The sequence below is a fragment of the Balaenoptera acutorostrata genome, chromosome 12 (genome assembly GCF_949987535.1).
Source record: "Balaenoptera acutorostrata chromosome 12, mBalAcu1.1, whole genome shotgun sequence".
Taxonomy (NCBI): Eukaryota; Metazoa; Chordata; class Mammalia; order Artiodactyla; family Balaenopteridae; genus Balaenoptera; species Balaenoptera acutorostrata.
In genome coordinates this window covers 62,364,002-62,382,208 of record NC_080075.1, presented here as the reverse complement: position 1 = coordinate 62,382,208, position 18,207 = coordinate 62,364,002, and the positions used below count along the sequence as shown (strand labels likewise).

Genomic DNA, 18,207 nt, shown 5'->3' with positions numbered 1-18,207 from the left:
CCTGGTGGCGCAGTGGTTGAGAGTCTGCCTGCCAATGCAGGGGACACGGGTTCAAGCCCTGGTCTGGGAAGATCCCACATGCCGCAGAGCAACTAGGCCCGTGAGCCACAATTACTGAGCCTGCGCGTCTGGAGCTTGTGCTCCGCCACAAGAGAGGCCGCGACAGTGAGAGGCCCGCGCACCGCGATGAAGAGTGGCCCCCACTTGCCGCAACTAGAGAAAGCCCTTGCACAGAAACGAAGACCCAGCACAGCCATAAATAAATAAATAAAGAAAGAAAGAAAGAAAGAAAGAAAGAAAGAAGCAGCACTTGGATGGATATTTATGGCTATAAATGTCTACGTTAAAAAAGCAAAAAGATGGTGTCAGTCTATTTATCTCTTGTAAAAATAAAATACAGTGTGTGTGTGTGTGTGTGTGTGTGTGTGTGGAAAAAAGAAAAAAAAAAGAATAATGCCAACCAAAAAAAAAAAAAAAAGAATTTGCATGTGAGGGGCTAAACGAGATTATGTGAACACGTGTGTGCACACTCACGTATGTGTTCGCGTGTGTATGGGAGAGGGCACACCGTGGCTTCAGTGCCATTAAAAAAGCACATGAAGTGGTAAAAAAAAAAAAAAAAAAAAGCAAAAAGATATCAACAACCTAACTTTACATGTTGGGGTACTAGAAAAGAAATTAAACTCAAAGCTAGGAAATAATAAAAATTAGAGATAAATGAAACAGAGAACAGAGAAACAATAGAATCAATGAAACCAAAAGCTGCTCTTTGAAAAAAAATCAGCAAAATTGACAAACCTTTTATAGATCATCTAAGAAAAAGAAAAGACAAAAATAACTAAAATCAGAAATGAAAGTGGGGACATTATTACCACTGCCCTCACAGAAATAAAACAGATTGTAAGAAAATACTATGAACAATTACACACCAAAAAACTAGATAACATAGAATAAATAGACAAATTCCTAGAAACACACAAATTAACCTAAACTGACTCAAGAAGAAATTTTTATTTATTTATTTATTTATTTATGGCTGTGTTGGGTCTTCGTTTCTGTGCGAGGGCTTTCCCCAGTTGTGGCAAGTGGGGGTCACTCTTCATCACGGTGTGCGGGCCTCTCACCATCGCAGTCTCTCCTGTTGCAGAGCACAGGCTCCAGACGCGCAGGCTCAGTAATTGTGGCTCACAGGCCCAGCCGCTCCGCGGCATGTGGGATCCTCCCAGACCAGGGCTCGGACCCATGTCCGCTGCATTAGCAGGCAGATTCTCAACCACTGTGCCACCAGGGAAGCCCCAAGAAGAAATTTTAAATCTCGACATATAACAAGAAATCAGTAATCAAAACCTGACTCAGTAATCAAAATCTTCCAACAAGGAAAGATGCAGGACCAGACAGCAGCACAGGTGAATTTTACCCAACATGTGAAGAATTAACACCAATCCTTTCGAACACTTCCAAAAAAACAGAAGAAGAAGGAACAGTTCCTAACTCATTCTGTGAAGCCAGCATTACCTTAATACCAAAGGCAGATAAAGACATCATGAGAAAATTACAGACTGATATGCTTTATGAGTATAGATGCAAAAATTCTTAACAGAATACTAGCAAACTGAATCCAACAGCATATTAAAACAGCATCTTAACCAACTGGGATTTATCCCAAGAATGCAGAAGCAATTCAACATTAAAAAAAAAAATCAATATAATAGACATTAATAGGATGAAGGAAAACACACATGATCAATTAATTCAGAGAAGGCATTTGACAAAACCCAACATCCTTTCATGATAAAAACACTCCTAAAACTAGAAATAGATGGGAACTTCCTCAACATGACAAAGGGCATCTATGAAAAACCCACAGCTAAACTGAAAGCTTTCACCCCAAGATCAGGAATAAGACTAGGATGCCCACTTTACCACTGCTATTCAAAACTGTACTAGATGTTCTAGCCAGAGCAATCAAACAAGAAAAAGAAATAAAAGGCATCCAAATGGAAAGGAAGAAGTAAAACTATTTTTATTTGCAGATGACATCATCCTATATGTAGAAAAGTCCCAGAGAATCCATAAGAAAGTTACCAGAGCTAGTAAATTAATTCAGCAAAGTTGCAGAACAAAAATCAACACAAAAAGAACTGTTGTGTTTCTATACACCTACAATATACAATCCGAAAAGGAAATTAGGAGTGTAATTCCATTTAGCAACTAAAAGAATAATAGCATCTAAAAGAATAAAATATCTAGGAATGGATTTACCCAAGGAGGTGGAAGTATTTTACCCTGAAAACTACAATATATTGCTGAAGAAAATTAAAGAAGACCTAAACAAATGGAGAGACATCCTGTGTTCATGGGTAGGAAGACTTTATATTAAGATGCCAATACTAACCAAAATAATTGACAAATTCAATGCAACTTCTATCAAACTCCAATAGCCTTTTTTGCAGAAATGGAAATGCCAATTCTCAAATTCATACGGAACTGCTGAATAGCCAAAACAATCATAAAAAAGAAAAACAAAGTTGCAGGACTCACGCTTCCTAATTTCGAAACTTACTATGCTATGCTACGGTAATCAAAACAGTGTGGTACTGCCATAAAGACAGACTCATAGACCAATGGAATAGAATAGAGAGTCCAGAAATAAATCTATACATCTACGGTCAACTGATTTTTGACAATGATGCCAAGTCTATTCAGTGGGGAAAGATCAATCTCTTCCACAAATGGTGCTGGGACAACCAGATTTCCATATGCAAAAGAATGAATTCATTCCCACATCTGTGGAAATGAATTTTCCACAGATTTCCACATGTATTCAGTGTGAGTTCCACCTAACTCACACCAAATACAGAATTTAACCCCAAAAGGACAAATGACCTAAATATAAGAGCTAAAACATAAACTTCTTAGAAGAAAACTTAGGGGTAAATCTTCATGATCTTGGATTTTGCAATGGATTCTCAGATATGACACCAAAAGCACAAACAATGAAAGAAAAAAATAGATAAACTGAATTTCATTGAAATTTAAAACTTTTGTGCAAAGGACATTATCAAGAAACTGAAAAGACAGCTTTTTGGTTGTGTTTTAATGGGAGAAAATATTTACAAATCATAGAGCCGATAAGGGTCTAATATCAAGAATATACAATGATGTCCTAACATTTAACAACAAAAACACAAACAACCTAATTTTAAAAATGGGCAATGGACTTGAACAGACATTTCTCCAAAGAAGATATACAAACGGCCATTAAGAACATGAAAAGACGTTCAACGTTATTAGTCATTAGGGAAATACAAACCAAAACACAATGAGGTATCATTTCACATCAACTAGGATGGCAATTAAAAAAAAACAAACAAAAACAGAAAATAACAAATATAAGTGAAGACGTGGAGAAATTGGAACCTTTGTACATTGCTGGTAGGAATGTAAAATCGTGTGACTGCTGTGGAAAGCAGTATGACAGTGCCTCAAAAAGTTAAACATCGCGTTACCAAATGACCCAGCAATTCCACTTCCAGGTATATACCCAAAAGAATTGAAAACGGGAACTCAAACAAATACTTGTATACCAATGTTCACTGTAGCATTACTCACAATAGCCAAAAGGTAGAAACAACCCAAGTGTCCATGAACAGAGGAATGAATAAACAAAATGTGGTATACACACGCAATGAAATATTATTCAGCCTTAAAAAGGAATTAAATTCTGATACAACATGGATGAGACATTATGCTAACCAAAATAAATCATACACAAAAGGAAAAATATTGTATGATTCCACTTACATAAAATATCTGGAATAGGCAAATTCATAAAATCAGAAAGTAGATTAGAGGTTACCAGGGGCTGGGGGAGGGGGAAGTTAGGAGTTATTGCTTAATATGTACAGAGTTTCTGTTTGAGGTGATGAAAAGTTTTGGAAATAGATAGTGGTGATGGTTGCACAACCTTATGCATGCAGTTTTTGGCACTGAATTTACACTTAGAAATGGTTAAAATGGTTAATTTAATGTTATACATATATATTTTTTACCACAATAAATAAAAGAAAAAGTTATTAAACACATGTACAGAAATCAGAATCCTATCAAAGTCCTTAAACAAAACAGTTGTGAATGCAATTATCAGTAAGTGCATTCCATTACAAACTACCAAGCCATACACAGAAATCAATTTACTTCCAAATGGTTTACATTGTAAGTAAAATAGAAAATGGGACTTGTCTATATAGAAAGGGAAAAGTTTGTTTCAGGAATTATAAAAGAATAACTGGAATTTAAGTTAGCTTATTACAAAAAGTCTCTGCTAATTTAAAACTCAACTTACTTTTAATTCCAAGACTTATTTATTTTTTATCTGTTTTTTAAATTTTTATTTTTAACCCTGAACCAAACTTTCTGTATACTAGGATTGGAGTGTTTTAACACATATGGGAAGATTACAGATTTTCTTTTTACCACCATATACAAGTTTCATAAAAGCAACAATTATGTTTTATTTTTTAATTGTCCATAATGTTTGCCATACAATAAATACTCAACAAATTTGGTGAATAAAACCAAACCAGTCAAAATCAGCAGGAAAGTAGCATTAAGGAAACTCTTTTCAAAATCATCTTCCCATTACAATTTTAAAATACCTACTTTAAAAATAATATCTGAGTAATTCAGGGTCCATAAAACCAAAACTTTAAATTACTTCTTTTCTCCAGTGTATGCCCCCTTCCCCAACTCCAATGGGAGATTTCCAGAATTTGACTTTATGAGTAATTTCTTTTACTGATTTGTGTTTGTCTGCCTGAGGTAGCCCAGTCTAGAAAGGAAAGTCAACAAGCATTCATCTTCATAACTGGATGGTTGGACTACTCAAGGTACTGCTGAAGTGCCTGAAGTGCTTCTGGTTCACTAGTTCATATAGTAATAATACAGGTATCATTTGCATTGTTTTCTTTCATCTTTACTGCTTTGTTTGTGGTTTGGTACATTAAAGGTTTAATTATGAAATAAACTTGAATATGAGACGCAATCTTTATTTGATAACTACCAAAGCAAACTGTGTGCTATTAATATCAATGACAATTAAGTTTTGACTTTTAGAACTCATCCTAAGGTATTTTTTTCTTAAAGCATAAGGGGTGTGGGGGGAACAAATTACCACTTTAACTGAGGGAATACTGTAATTAAATTCTCCCAAATCAGGCAATTTATAGCCACAGAGGTGACCCTGGATGGCTATGAGAATGAGCCTCTCAGATCTCTGACTCCAGGGGAAATACTTGACCGTGGGCCCCAGCTGCTGCACACTGAAATCCATCACTGTGCACGGAGGCCACACTTCTCACTGGCTGCTGCCAGTCAAAGAGCACCATAGGCATACTAAGGCAGCCCTAGTCCTGGGAGATGAGGAATTTTTGTGATAGGCACCTTTGGCTCAAGGACTTCTGAGGTCTTGGTGAACTTCCTTAGAACTACGACACTTTCATCCAGACTTCCTTCCTTACCTCTCTCCTTCACTTGGAGTCAGACTTACATCAGTCTGACAACTCTCCTTGCCTCTGTCCTCATTTTCTCTCACAAGCACTTCTCCTAATAAATTTCTTGCATGCTTAATCCCATCTTGGCATCTGCTTCTCCCTTGCAGCATTATACTTTTTTTTTCTATTTTGCCATTTCAAATGAATTATTTGTTTCCCTATTTGCTAAAATAGGATACACCAAACATGACAATTCCAATGCCTTTTGACTGGTAAAGATCTCAACTAACTCCTGAGTAAGTATATTCTTGAGGGGACAAGATCAGAGCTACATACAATTCAACATATGTACTGAGCACCTGCTATACATGAGAAATATGCTAAGCATTACAGGGAATACAAAGGTGAGTAGGATCCTATCGTGCTCTCACATAGCTCCCAATATAGTGGAGGAGAGAAGCCACAGATACAAACAAACTTTAAAGGGCAGATTATCATCAAGTACTAAAGTTGAAGTATAAAGTACTAAAGAAATTAAGAGATTCATTCTACTTAGGGGATGGAATTGTAGTGGAAAGCCTTTGTAGAGGAGATGGTATTTGAAATGTACATTGAAAGACATCATCAGGGCCTTCAGGTTGTACCTGCCTGTAATTAATAAGGACAATCCAACAAAGACGCCCTCCATGCTTGCACGCTTGACTACCCACAATGTGTAAATTCCTCCTATCACAATTCTCTCACACCTTCTCATTCCCAGAGTACTGATGGTTTCTTAGTTCCCCTCCAAAGGTGTTCCTCTCCCAGTATCCCCCCTTTCATCACCATTACCACTTAGACTCCTAAGCCAGAATCCTGGGAATCAGCTTTGACTCCTCTCACTACCCTGTCATTCAACTACCAATCTACCTCTAAATCTAAAATCTGTCCACTACTTCCCTGGTGGTGCAGTGGTTAAGAATCCGCCTGCCAGTGCAGGGGACATGGGTTCGAGCCCTGGTTGGGGAAGATCCCACAGTCCACGGAGCAACTAAGCCCGTGAGCCACAACTACTGAGCATGCGCTCTAGAGACCGCAAACCACAACTACTGAGCCCGCATTCCACAACTACTGAAGCCCGCCTGCCTAGAGTCCGCGCTCCGCAACAAGAGAAGCCACCGCAATGAGAAGCCCGTGCGCTGCAACGAAGAGTAGCACCCGCTCGCCACAACTAGAGAAAGCCCACGCACAGCAACGAAGACCTAACGCAGCCAAAAATAAATAAATAAAAATAAAATAAAATCTGTCCACTTTTCTTCATCCCCACAGCTACTGCCCTAGTCAAGACCACCATCATCCCTTCCATGAATTGCTGCAAAAGTCCCCTAACCTACCTTCCTGCCTACAGTTCTACTGCCATTTAATCCAGGCTCCACAGAGCAGACAGTGATCCTTCAAAATTCATATCTAATTATCAATATCCTGCTTAAAACCTTTCAGTGGTTCCTCACCGCTCACAAGATAAAATGCAACAATTTGGTTCACAAGACCTGGCCCCATGCTCCAGACTCCAGCTACTCAGAATTCCTAAGATGCTGAGCTCCTCTTGAACTCCAAAGACTCTTTGGACCACAAACCCTTGGAACACACTTCCTCCTCATCCTCACCTGGCTAACTCCCACTTCCACTAAAATGTCACTTCCTTCACTCCCAAATATAAACATACAAGGATAGTCTCCTAGCCTCCTATTGCCATCCCAAGACCATTATTTCTCAGCCCTTTCCTTTATGCTCTATGCTGTCTTTTCATTAACTACCACCTTTAAAATTATTACTTTTTTATACAGCAGAATCCTTTTGTCAAATGCAATTCTACACAGAGCCCCAATATGTAAAAGAGTTAAGCTTCTCAGCCTAACTCAAGGAGTTTCAAAACCCTCTTCATTCAGCCTCCTTCTCTCCTAAGACACTGCTTCCCTAAAACCTAAGGTGCAGGACAATTAGAACACCACTGTCTGTATTATACTGCCTACTCAAAGGAAGAAACACAGTACAGTGGAAAGAGTTGTCTTTTAAGCTAAACAGACTTAAGTTCAAATCTTGATTCTACTCATTAGTCACAAGATCTTGAGCAATTTGCCTGAGGATCCATTTCCTCATCTGTAAAACTCAGCTGTAAAAATCACCACCTTGAAAAGTCAATGGGCAGAACAAAGATAAGTATGTAAAGTACCAAGCACAGTGCCTAGAATACTGACACAAGCAGGAAATCAATAAAATACTATCTGCTATGGCTTATCCAGGAAATGTAGGTTAACATTCAAAATCAATTAATGTGATTTACCATAATTCTGACAGAATAAAGGAGAAAAACCTTATGATTATTTTAAGAGACACAGAAAAATCATTTGACAAACTTCAATATCCATTTATGATTTTAGAAAACCCCGAAACTCTCAGAAAACTAAAAGTGGAAGGGGAAATCCTCAATCTGATAAAGAGCATCAATGAAAACTAACATCACCCTTAATGGTGAAATAAGACATGCTTTTCCCTTAAGAATGAGAACAAGGCAGGATGAGCACTCTCACTACTTTGATTCAACACTGTAATGGAAGTCCTCCTAGTCAGTAAAATAAGGAAAAGAAATAAAGAAATAAATACCAGACTCTATTTGCAGATGACATAATTATGTAGAAAATTCTATAAAGTCTACAAAACAACTACGAGCAAGGTCAAAGGATACAAGATCAATATACAAGTCAGCTACATGCTTTTGTTTTTTTTGTTTTTAAATTTATTTATTTATTTATTTATTTTTATTTTTGGCTGTGTTGGGTCTTCGTTTCTGTGCGAGGGCTTTCTCTAGCTGTGGCAAGTGGGGGCCACTCTTCATCGCGGTGCGCGGGCCTCTCACCATCGCAGCCTCTCTTGTTGCGGAGCACAGGCTCCAGACGCGCAGGCTCAGTAGTTGTGGCTCACGGGCCTAGTTGCTCTGCGGCATGTGGGATCTTCCCAGACCAGGCCTCGAACCCGGGTCCCCCGCATTAGCAGGCAGATTCCCAACCACTGCGCCACCAGGGAAGCCCTGCTTTTGTTTTTTATTCAGTTATATCATCTTCATTAAACAACTTTTTTGAGTTTCATAATGCCTTTCTTTTTCATGCATTTTCGGCATACTGAAGGACTCGACGCATATTTAAGGACTTCCAATTGATAACAATATAAAATTTCTGAAATTCCCTCTCTCTTTCCCCTTAGAAGTCTCCCTCCTTCATCTCCCATTTGGACTAAATTCTCTCTAGGCCTGGGCACATCTGTCACCCTGCAACTTCTCTTTATTGCTCTCCAAATTTTCATCTATTGTTTATATACTTGTAGCAAACAACTGGAAAATAAAATTTTAAAACAATTTACAATAGCATCAAAAAACAAAATATTTCAGATTAAACATAACCAAAGACACGTAAGACTTCTACACTTAAAGTGTTTCTCAGAGAAATTTAAAAGTCTAAATAAATGGAGACCTATACTACATTCATGAATCCAAAGATTTGCTATTGTTAAGATGTCAATTCTCCCTAGTTAGCTACAGATTCAATGCAATTACAATTAAAATTTCACCAAGATTTTTTGGTAGAAATTGACAGAATGGTTCAAAATTTATATTGAAATGCAAAACCTAGAAACAATAAAATAATATTTTAAAAGAAGGAGGACTTACACTACCTAACTTTAAGACTTACTATAAATCTACAGTAATCAACGGTGTGGTATTGGGGTAAAGATAAACAAAACACCAATGGAATAGAATGGAGAGTCTAAAAATATATATATATTTATTCTAAATATATTACATATTTAAATATACATTTACATTAATATATATTATATATATTCATTTAATTTTCACAAAAACAACAACAGAATCCAACAGGGAAAGGAAAGTCTCTTTGAAAAATAGTTCTGAAATAACTAGATACAAGCATAAAAAAATGAATCTCAATTCTTACCTCATATCATACACAATTAATTTGAAATGGACCACAGATTATGTAAAACCTAGAACTATAAAGCTTTTAGAAAATAGCATTAGGACCATGTCTTCATGACTTGGTGGCAGGCAAGGGGTTCTGGGACAGGGCACAATAACCTTAAAAGAAAAAAAACCTGATAAATTTGACTCCATCAATATTAAAAACTTGGGTTCATCAAAAAACACCATTAGGAAAATGAATAGACAAGCCACGGGCTAGAAGAAAATATTCATGAAACATATATCTGATAAAGGACAGTTAACCAGGATATATAAAGAACTCCCACAACTCATTACTGTAAAGAAAAACAGCTCAATTTTTTAAATGGGCAGCAGATTTACACAGACACTGCCCAAAAGAAGATATACAAATAACCTACAAGAACATGAAAGAGTGCTCAATATCATCAGTCATCAGGATATAGCAAATTAAAACCACAATGAGATACCACTACACACCCACCACAACGACTAAAATTAAAGACTAATAACACTGAATACCGGCAAGGATGTAGAGCAACTGGAACTCTCATACACTGTTGGTGGGAACATAAAATGGTACAACCACTTTGAGAAAAGGTCTGGGAGTTTCTTATAAAACTAGCGGACACTTACTCTATGAGCCATTTCTCCTGATATTTACCCTAGAGAAATGAAAACATTTCTACAACACAACCTGTATAAGAAAACTCATGGCAGCTTTATTCATAATGGCCCCAAACTGGAAACATCCCTGGTATACATCCACTTGATAAACTTTTGACATGTTCACATGATAGAAAAAAGGACTGAATTCTTCATAAACACAACCTCAAAAGCCTTTCCAAAAATATATACTGTACGATTCTATTTATATGATATGCTAGAACAGATAAGATTAACCTATGGTAGGATGACAGAAGATCAGAAGAGCAGTTGCTTCTGGAGGTTGGGGGCAGGAACTGACTGAGAAGGCACATGAGGGAAATTTCAGGAGTGATGGTAATGTTTGATATCTTGGTAGAGGCTTAGGTTGTATTCATTTGCCAAAATTCATTAAATGGTACAATTAACATTTGTGTATTCCATTATATGTAAATTTTACCTAAAAAAAAAGGAACTGCAAACAAATACTGAACTCTAAGTTAATGACATACATGCTGAAGTGTTTAGGGGTAAAGTGTACCGATGCCCACAACTTACTTTGAAATCCATCAAAACGTAAGATGGATTGGTGGATGGATAGAGAAATGAATAAGCATGTGATAAAGCAAACAGTAAAACGTAAATTATAAAATCCAGGTGTAAATTGTAAAATAATTCCTTACCTGCTCCCATTACCCTCCTCTTCTAACTCATTGAGATTTCTAATCCATGGAGCTCTCATTTACACCTCCATTATCTCTCTTATAGCTTAACTTCCAATCATCTGAAATATCTCTATTCTCTTCGTCTCTACTGCAGCCACCTGCAACCAACTATCCTTCTCTACCCATTTACCTAAACTGATGAGTGCTGCCCGAGGAAAATCTCACAACCACTAGACCAATGAACGCTACTCCAAATTTGTAACTTCCACACTCAGCACTGCTGAGCAATTCCTTTCTAATTCACTGGTTGGCTCCTTCTCCAGACTCCACAGCAGCAATTCCAACACTGGATTATGCTTCTTAAACTCCTTACTCATTTCTCTTTCTTCATTCTATGTAAAGTATCTTGCCTTTCATTCCATCATGAACATAGTGGCTACCGAGCATGAACTACCTGCTCCCCAACCTACAAACCCATCTTATCTCACCTCCTCCCACCTCAGAAGAAAGGATGTCATCACTCCTGCCAGACGTAGCGGATCATCATCAATACTGCTTAAAAATGCAGACTCTGTAACCAAGTTATCCTTTCCAAACCTCAGTTTTCTCTCTTATAAAATAGAAACAGGGGCTTCCCTGGTGGCGCAGTGGTTGAGAATCTGCCTGCTAATGCAGGGGACACGGGTTCGAGCCCTGATCTGGGAAGATCCCACATGCAGTGGAGCAGCTGGGCCCGTGAGCCACAACTACTGAGCCTACGCGTCTGGAGCCTGTGCTCCGCAACAGGGGAGGCCACGATAGTGAGAGGCCCGCGCACCGCGATTAAGAGTGGCCCCTGCTCGCTGCAACCAGAGAAAGACCTCGCACAGAAACGAAGACCCAACACAGCCAAAAAAAATAAATTAATTAATTAATTAACTAATTTTTTAAAAAACAGAAACAATAATAGTATACTGTGAGAATTAGAGAAATCATGCAAGGCACTTAAAATAGTACCTGGCAAATAATTCAAGGCAAATCCCATTGCTGTGTTCCTGAGCTCATCTTGTTCAGTATCTTCACTAGCATTCTCTATCAGCTCCTTCCCCAAAGCCTCCTAACATAAACAAGTTTCCATCACCTTCAAATAAAAAACAAGTGTCTTCCCCAACTTGAATCCCCTTCTTGTCACAGAAGTATCTCTTTTCCCTTCATTTCCAAGCTTCTAGGGGAAAAAAAAAAAATCTGAAAAAACTCATCTGTTCTTGCTATTCTTTTTCCATGCTCTTCCATCTTCTATTCTCACACCGAAACTGCTTGGACATAAGTGACCCCTAAGCTGTCAAATCTAACACTTTTCAGGCCCCTTATTTGACTTTTCTATAGCCTGACACAGTTAATGACACTTTTCTTGAAACTCCTTCCATTCTCAGCTTCTCAGACACTAGGGTCCCATTCTCTCTACCTGACTCTTTCCTTCTTAATCTCCTTTACTCACGCCTTTCCCTCTGCTCTTCCCCTACACCCTACTGTCCATTCTATTTCCCCAGTTCTGATGCCAGCCTTATTTCATTCTCATCTCTAATCATTTTCAGTGGGTGGTCTCATCTACTTTTTTCAACACCTTCTTTGAGGTACAATTAACATACAATAAATTGCACATATCTGAGCTGTATAATCCGTTAAATTTTAATATATGTATACTCTCCTGAAACTACTGGTACAATCAAGACAAATGAACATAAAAGCTGCCCCCCAGGGCTTCCCTGGTGGCGCAGTGGTTGGGAGTCTGCCTGCTAATGCAGGGGACGCGGGTTCGAGCCCTGGTCTGGGAAGATCCCACATGCCGCAGAGCGGCTGGGCCCGTGAGCCACAATTACTGAGCCTGCGCGTCTGGAGCTGTGCTCCGCAACAGGAGGGGCCGCGATGGTGAGAGGCCCGCGCACCGTGATGAGGAGTGGCCCCCGCTTGCCACAACTAGAGAAGGCCCTAGCACAGAAACGAAGACCCAACATAGCAATCAATCAATCAATCAATTAATCAATAAAAAAAAATAAATCTTTAAAAAAAAAAAAAAAGCTGCCCCCCAAAATAACTACTGACTTGCTTTTTGTCACTGTGGATGCATTTTCTAGAAATTTATAGTATATATACTGTGGTGTTTTTTTGAGGGGGCAGGGGGTGGTTTCTTTGGCTTCTTTCATTCAGCTTAATTATTTTGAGATTCAGCAACGCTGCCTTGTATATCAACAGTTCATTCCTTTTTACTGCTGAGAAGTATTCCAATGTATGGCTATATCACAATTTGTTTATTAATTCACCTGCTGATGGACATTTGGGTTGTTTCCAATTTTTTGCTGAACAGGACTGCCATGAACATTCATGTGTAAGTCTCTCATAGGATATAAGCTTCGTGTATTCTCATGGCTCTACTTACACACCTGGAAGTCCCAAATCTGTTTCACCAGATACCAATAACCAGTTGCCAGTTTGACAAGTCCACCTGGATAACCCAAAATGACTTTTAAATCAACAAGTTCAAAACTCATCTTATAATGCCACTCTTTCCACCCCAGCAGGTTCTCCTCCTACATTCTCTATCCTGACTAAAGGCACTCAAACCAGAAACTTAAGAATCCTCCTACTCTAACCATTTCCCTCCATCACTCAGTGAGTTACTAGATCCTGTCAATTCTGCCTTTTAAACATCTTTCAAATAAAATCCATCTCCACACTTCCATCCTAATTCAAATGAATATCATCTCTTGGCTGGACTATTAACCCTAGCCTTCTTCTAACTTTTCTCCTTACCTTGGGTCTCATTATTCTCCAATCCATTTTCTATTCTATGGCCAAAGTGGATTTTCTAAAATTGAAATTTTATGTTACTCCCCTATTTAAAATTCCTCAATGCCATCTATCCCCTCAAGATAAAATTCATACTCCTTAGCTTAACATACAAAAAATTCTCTATAAATCAGTTTCCTCTCCAAACTCATCTTCTGCCACTTCCCATCATGTTCGAACTTAGCCATTTCTGGATGATGTCAATTACCTTTTAATCCTTAGTGCTGAGAGCAATACTTGGTCTGCAACAGGCACAATATGCTTATGCAATAGATAAGGTAGGACGCAGACTAACAGATATATTGAGACCCTCTGGGGATTTTCAGGAATAGTAGTAGTCCAGTCTGGCTGAAGCATAAAGTATATGAAAGACTATGGTAAGCAATCCATCCAGAAAAGCAGGATGAAACCAGACCACAGATCGCCATCAAGTCTATTCCAAAGAATATACACTTCATTCTACGCCCTTAAAAGACATCAACGGTTCTGAACAAGAGTGTGACACATTCAGAAGTGTCCTATAACTTCTGAAATTTGAAAAATAGATAAAGGAGAGGTGAGGGGCAGTGAACTCAGTAAAGAGGCTACAGCAGTAGTCTGGGAAAGGGGACTCAAGAGCAGTGGGAGTAGGGGGGAATAGATTAAAAGAACATGTCAAGGGGAATGAAGCTACAGGCTCTGACTGGGTGTGGGCAGTAATAAGTCATCAGAAATGACTCCAAAGTTTTGAACCAGTCAAATAAAGTAATACAGCTAATAAATCAAGAAGAATTTTTTTTTAATAGGTGAAAGGGAGGGAGCTGATCGTTTTGTTTGGGTTTTCCCTACCCATTCATTCAAATTTAAGTGCCAACCAGGTGTCAGGCACTGTATACATGGAGGATAAAACGAGGGTAAAATATCATCCCTGTTCCCAAAGACCATCCAATCTAGTTGGGGTGGGAACTTAAAACAGGAAAAAAACAGGAACTTAAAATTAATTGTTAAGTGCTAGGCTAGGGTGCTAAAAGAATATTTAGACTGAAAGAAAGACTATCCAACTCAGGCCTGAGGATCTGAGAAAAGATCTGAGGTCTAGAGAGCCCAGAGGATGAGTGGTGTTAGGCCAGGCAAAAGGCCGTCCAGGTGAAGAAAACAGCATGTTCAAAGAGCCTCAGGTTAGATAACACAAGTTGATGCATCTGCAAACAGTACAAGAAGTACAATAAGTCTAAAAGAAGATATGGAGATATCCACAGGAAATGTCTAACAAGCAGATGAAAATGCAGGTTTTGAGCTACCAAATATATTTTCAACCTGTCTTTGGTGGCTTAAAATCATCTTTAGTGGATATTTTAAATAAGAATTGGGAGAATCTCACACATCAGCGAGATTGTGTACACTTCCACCTTCTCCCATCACTTCTACTGTCAAGCAAGGGTATCTCTGCTTAAAGTCAAAGCGGGTTTATATAAATAAGCAAAGAGGACTGGTGGGGACTGTGGAAAATCTGAGATAGATAGATGCCTTGTCTAAAGAGGGCAGCCATTTACTCAGCTCCAGCAGCTTACTGCATTGCTTGAATGCTGGCCCAATGTGGAGAGATCTTCTTATTCTCCAAGAAAAGCTCAAAATTCAGATTTTATGTAATATCTCCCATTTGAAAATACTGGCATCTGATTACATTAAAAATAAAACAACACTATGCCAGCCAAAAAAAATGCTTCTGTGGACAGATTTCAGCACAGGCCACCAGTGTGGCAGAGTTAGACCTGGTCTGCTAAATCCTTCAGTGCTCTTTTCACTATCTCATAGGACCCTCAACTGATAGGGTTTCATGGTGACTCCCATGGGATAGGAGTTGCTTGCTTCCAAGCGAAACAGCCCCAAACTGATAGTGCTTTATTAGTTCTTTTATATATTTTCAATAATTTTTGTCTCTTCCCCACCCCATCCCCACCCTGGTCAGGATACCTGCTTCTAGCATCACTGAGACTTCCTACTCCCCTCCTATTACAACCTAAGATGGCAAGCTTGCAGGTAAAGCAAAAGTAAACAGAGTGAGAGCCTGACAGGATTTCTAATGAATAAAGCAGGTAAGGCATATGGCAAAGATTTGGTTTTCTTAGAAAACAATTATCACAGAGATATCTGTGACTAGTCAGACACCTGAGCAAAAAAGTCAGTAACTTATATTTGAAATATATGAGCAAATTCTGCTAACAAACCAAATAGGTTCCATTGTGAGCTACCAAGAGGGGGAGAGGGAGAACAGCACAAAAGGGAAAGTAAAAGTTGCTGGCCTTTGAGAAATATCAGATACCTCTTAAAACACAGTTTTTTAAAGTATAAATGTTTAAAAGAAAAGGTACACTATAACCTCAACTCTCAGTGACGAATAAAAATATTTTTTAATCAGATAACATGAAACATTCTTCGAGCAACAAGAAATGGGGATTTAGAAACACTATTAAAAGAGTAAAGCTATCCCTATATTTATAAGAAGTAAAAGGAAAACAAAAAATAATCTGATAGTTTTTAATATTCATTCAGAGATCAGTTGCTGATGTTTTAGTGTATTAAATCACAACGTTGCTTCAGAAGCTCTGAAAATGTAACAACATTTCCTAATTATACTAAAACGGATAAAAGTACAGATCACGGGGTATATAACTTTAGATAACAATATGGCAAACTCGAAGAAACAAAGAACTGTTAAAATGTCTAATCAACAAACCGAATGACAGTACCAAGATTTTGAGAGAGAGAGAGACAGACAGACAGACAGACACGGGGGGGGGGGGGCGGGGAGGGAGAGAAAGAGAGAGAGAAAGAAAGAGAGAAAGAGAGAAAGGAAAGGGAAGGAAGGAAAGCAAGCAAGGAAGGAAGGAAGGACAGTGGCATGTGCACCCGCCCCTGTGAATCGGAGGAGTCGGGGAATTCAGGGGAATGAAGAGTGATTACAGAGGGCGAGCAAAGCAGGCCCTGTTCCTGCTGGCAGGCGAGCTCTGCAATTACTTAGAGCAAGCATTATGGCCAGAGCATTCTGGAGCCCACTTAGACGAGCAGACTGGACACCTAAAACCGGAGGCTGACAGCAGCTCCGGGAGAGGACCGAAAAGGCGGAAAAGTGGCCTGCTTTGACCTCCACTGAAAACGGAGGCTCCTCCAACTCTCGTCTCTGAATCAGGGGCAGGGCGGTAAGCTCTCAGCGGTTGGATTCTTCGGACAAACTCTCCCAGGCTCCCTGCGGCCTTCCCACACACCACACCGGGTGAATGTCAACACGGAGAGCCAGCGAGTGTAAGGGAACCTCTCGGTGTGCGCCGTCCTTTCTGGGAGGCGGTGAGACCGGGAAGAAAGACGGCTCCGCGCGCGCCCCGCCTCCCAGCCCTTCCCCAGCCCCGGCCCGGCGCCCTCGCAGGGGCTGCAGCCGGGAAGCGGGGTCTCGCGCGCTCCTCACCTTTTTCAGCGCAGGCACCAGCAGCCCCCGCCACTTGGGCGCGTTCTCCTCGCTGAAAAACTCGTACGGCAGCTGCTGCGCCTGCATGGTGCCCCCGGGGCGCCTCCGGGTTGGGAGAGGGGCGGCGGCGGCCGGGCCGGGGAGCCGCGAGAGGGCGAGCTCTTAGCGCGGAACAGGGCCGCGGCCCCACCGGACGGCCCGGCCCCCTCGGGGCGCCGAGCGGCCGGGCTAGCCCCGGAGAGGGAGCTGGGGGGCGAAGCCCGCGCCCGGCCACCCACCCGACACGGGCACCAGCCGCGAAGAGCGAACGCAGCCCGGAGGCGGCGGCGGCGGCATCCCGCACCACCGCCCCGGGGCCGGGCCCCCACTCCTCCCCGGCCCGCTGGCGCCGCCCCGGGTTGCCCTCCGCCGCGGTCGCCGCCCGCCCGCCTGCCGGGGCTGCGCTCCCGGGCCCGGCCTGGCCCCGCGGCGGAGCCGGCGGCTGGGGGAGGGCGTGTGGACGGACGCTCCGGCCGCGGCGCCCACGCGGCAGGGACCCCGAAACGCGAGCGACCCGGGGCGGGGCGGAGCTGGGCGCGGGGTGTAGCGGGGGAGGGGAAAGGCCCGAGGTCGTTGTTGGGGAATCCGGCTGCCTGAGGTGCCGCCGCGGCCGCCGCCGACGCCGGTGTAGCGCTAGAGCTTCCTACTAGCGAACTGAACCTGCCTGCTACTGAGCATGCGTCGCCGGGCAGGGCCGGTTCGCTCCGGGTTTTCCGGCTCCCCAGCCAAGGAGGAGGGAAGCGCGAGCGAGCGAGGGAGGGCGCCCCGCCGGGCTGTGGCTGCGCCCCCGAGGGCTGCAGGGGGAGGAGCGATAGGGCCCCGAGCCGTCGAACCCCCGGCCGAGTGGGGCCTGCGGGGTGGGGTGCGAGCTACGGTGGAGCGGCCCCCATTGTGTGGTTGGGCCGAGAAGGATCCCACCCCTCTCTCGGAGTCCCTGGGCCTTTCGTTTCGGAAAGGGGTGTGTATCTGTGTACTTTGTTCCCGAGCGTGAAGATAAGGACTGCCCAGAGCATGCAATGTATAGTAAACAGGCTGGACAAAAGATAGGTGCCTTTCTCACGAAACCTACGGCATAATAGAAGTGATCGCAATGTCTCCAATCGG

The 18,207-nt window shown here is 41.4% G+C and overlaps 1 protein-coding gene across 2 annotated transcripts in view; it reads right to left on the bottom strand.

The window, feature by feature from the left end:
• Window positions 1-17,723, bottom strand: part of SOS1 (SOS Ras/Rac guanine nucleotide exchange factor 1) — a 152,671-nt gene extending 134,948 nt beyond the window's left edge. For both annotated transcript variants that reach the window (XM_057557788.1, XM_057557789.1), the window contains exon 1: window positions 17,065-17,723. In XM_057557788.1, the coding sequence (XP_057413771.1) occupies window positions 17,065-17,151 (87 nt within the window). In that variant the 5' untranslated portion in view covers window positions 17,152-17,723. The remainder of the gene's footprint in view (window positions 1-17,064) is intronic.
• Window positions 17,724-18,207: the final 484 nt, after the last annotated feature.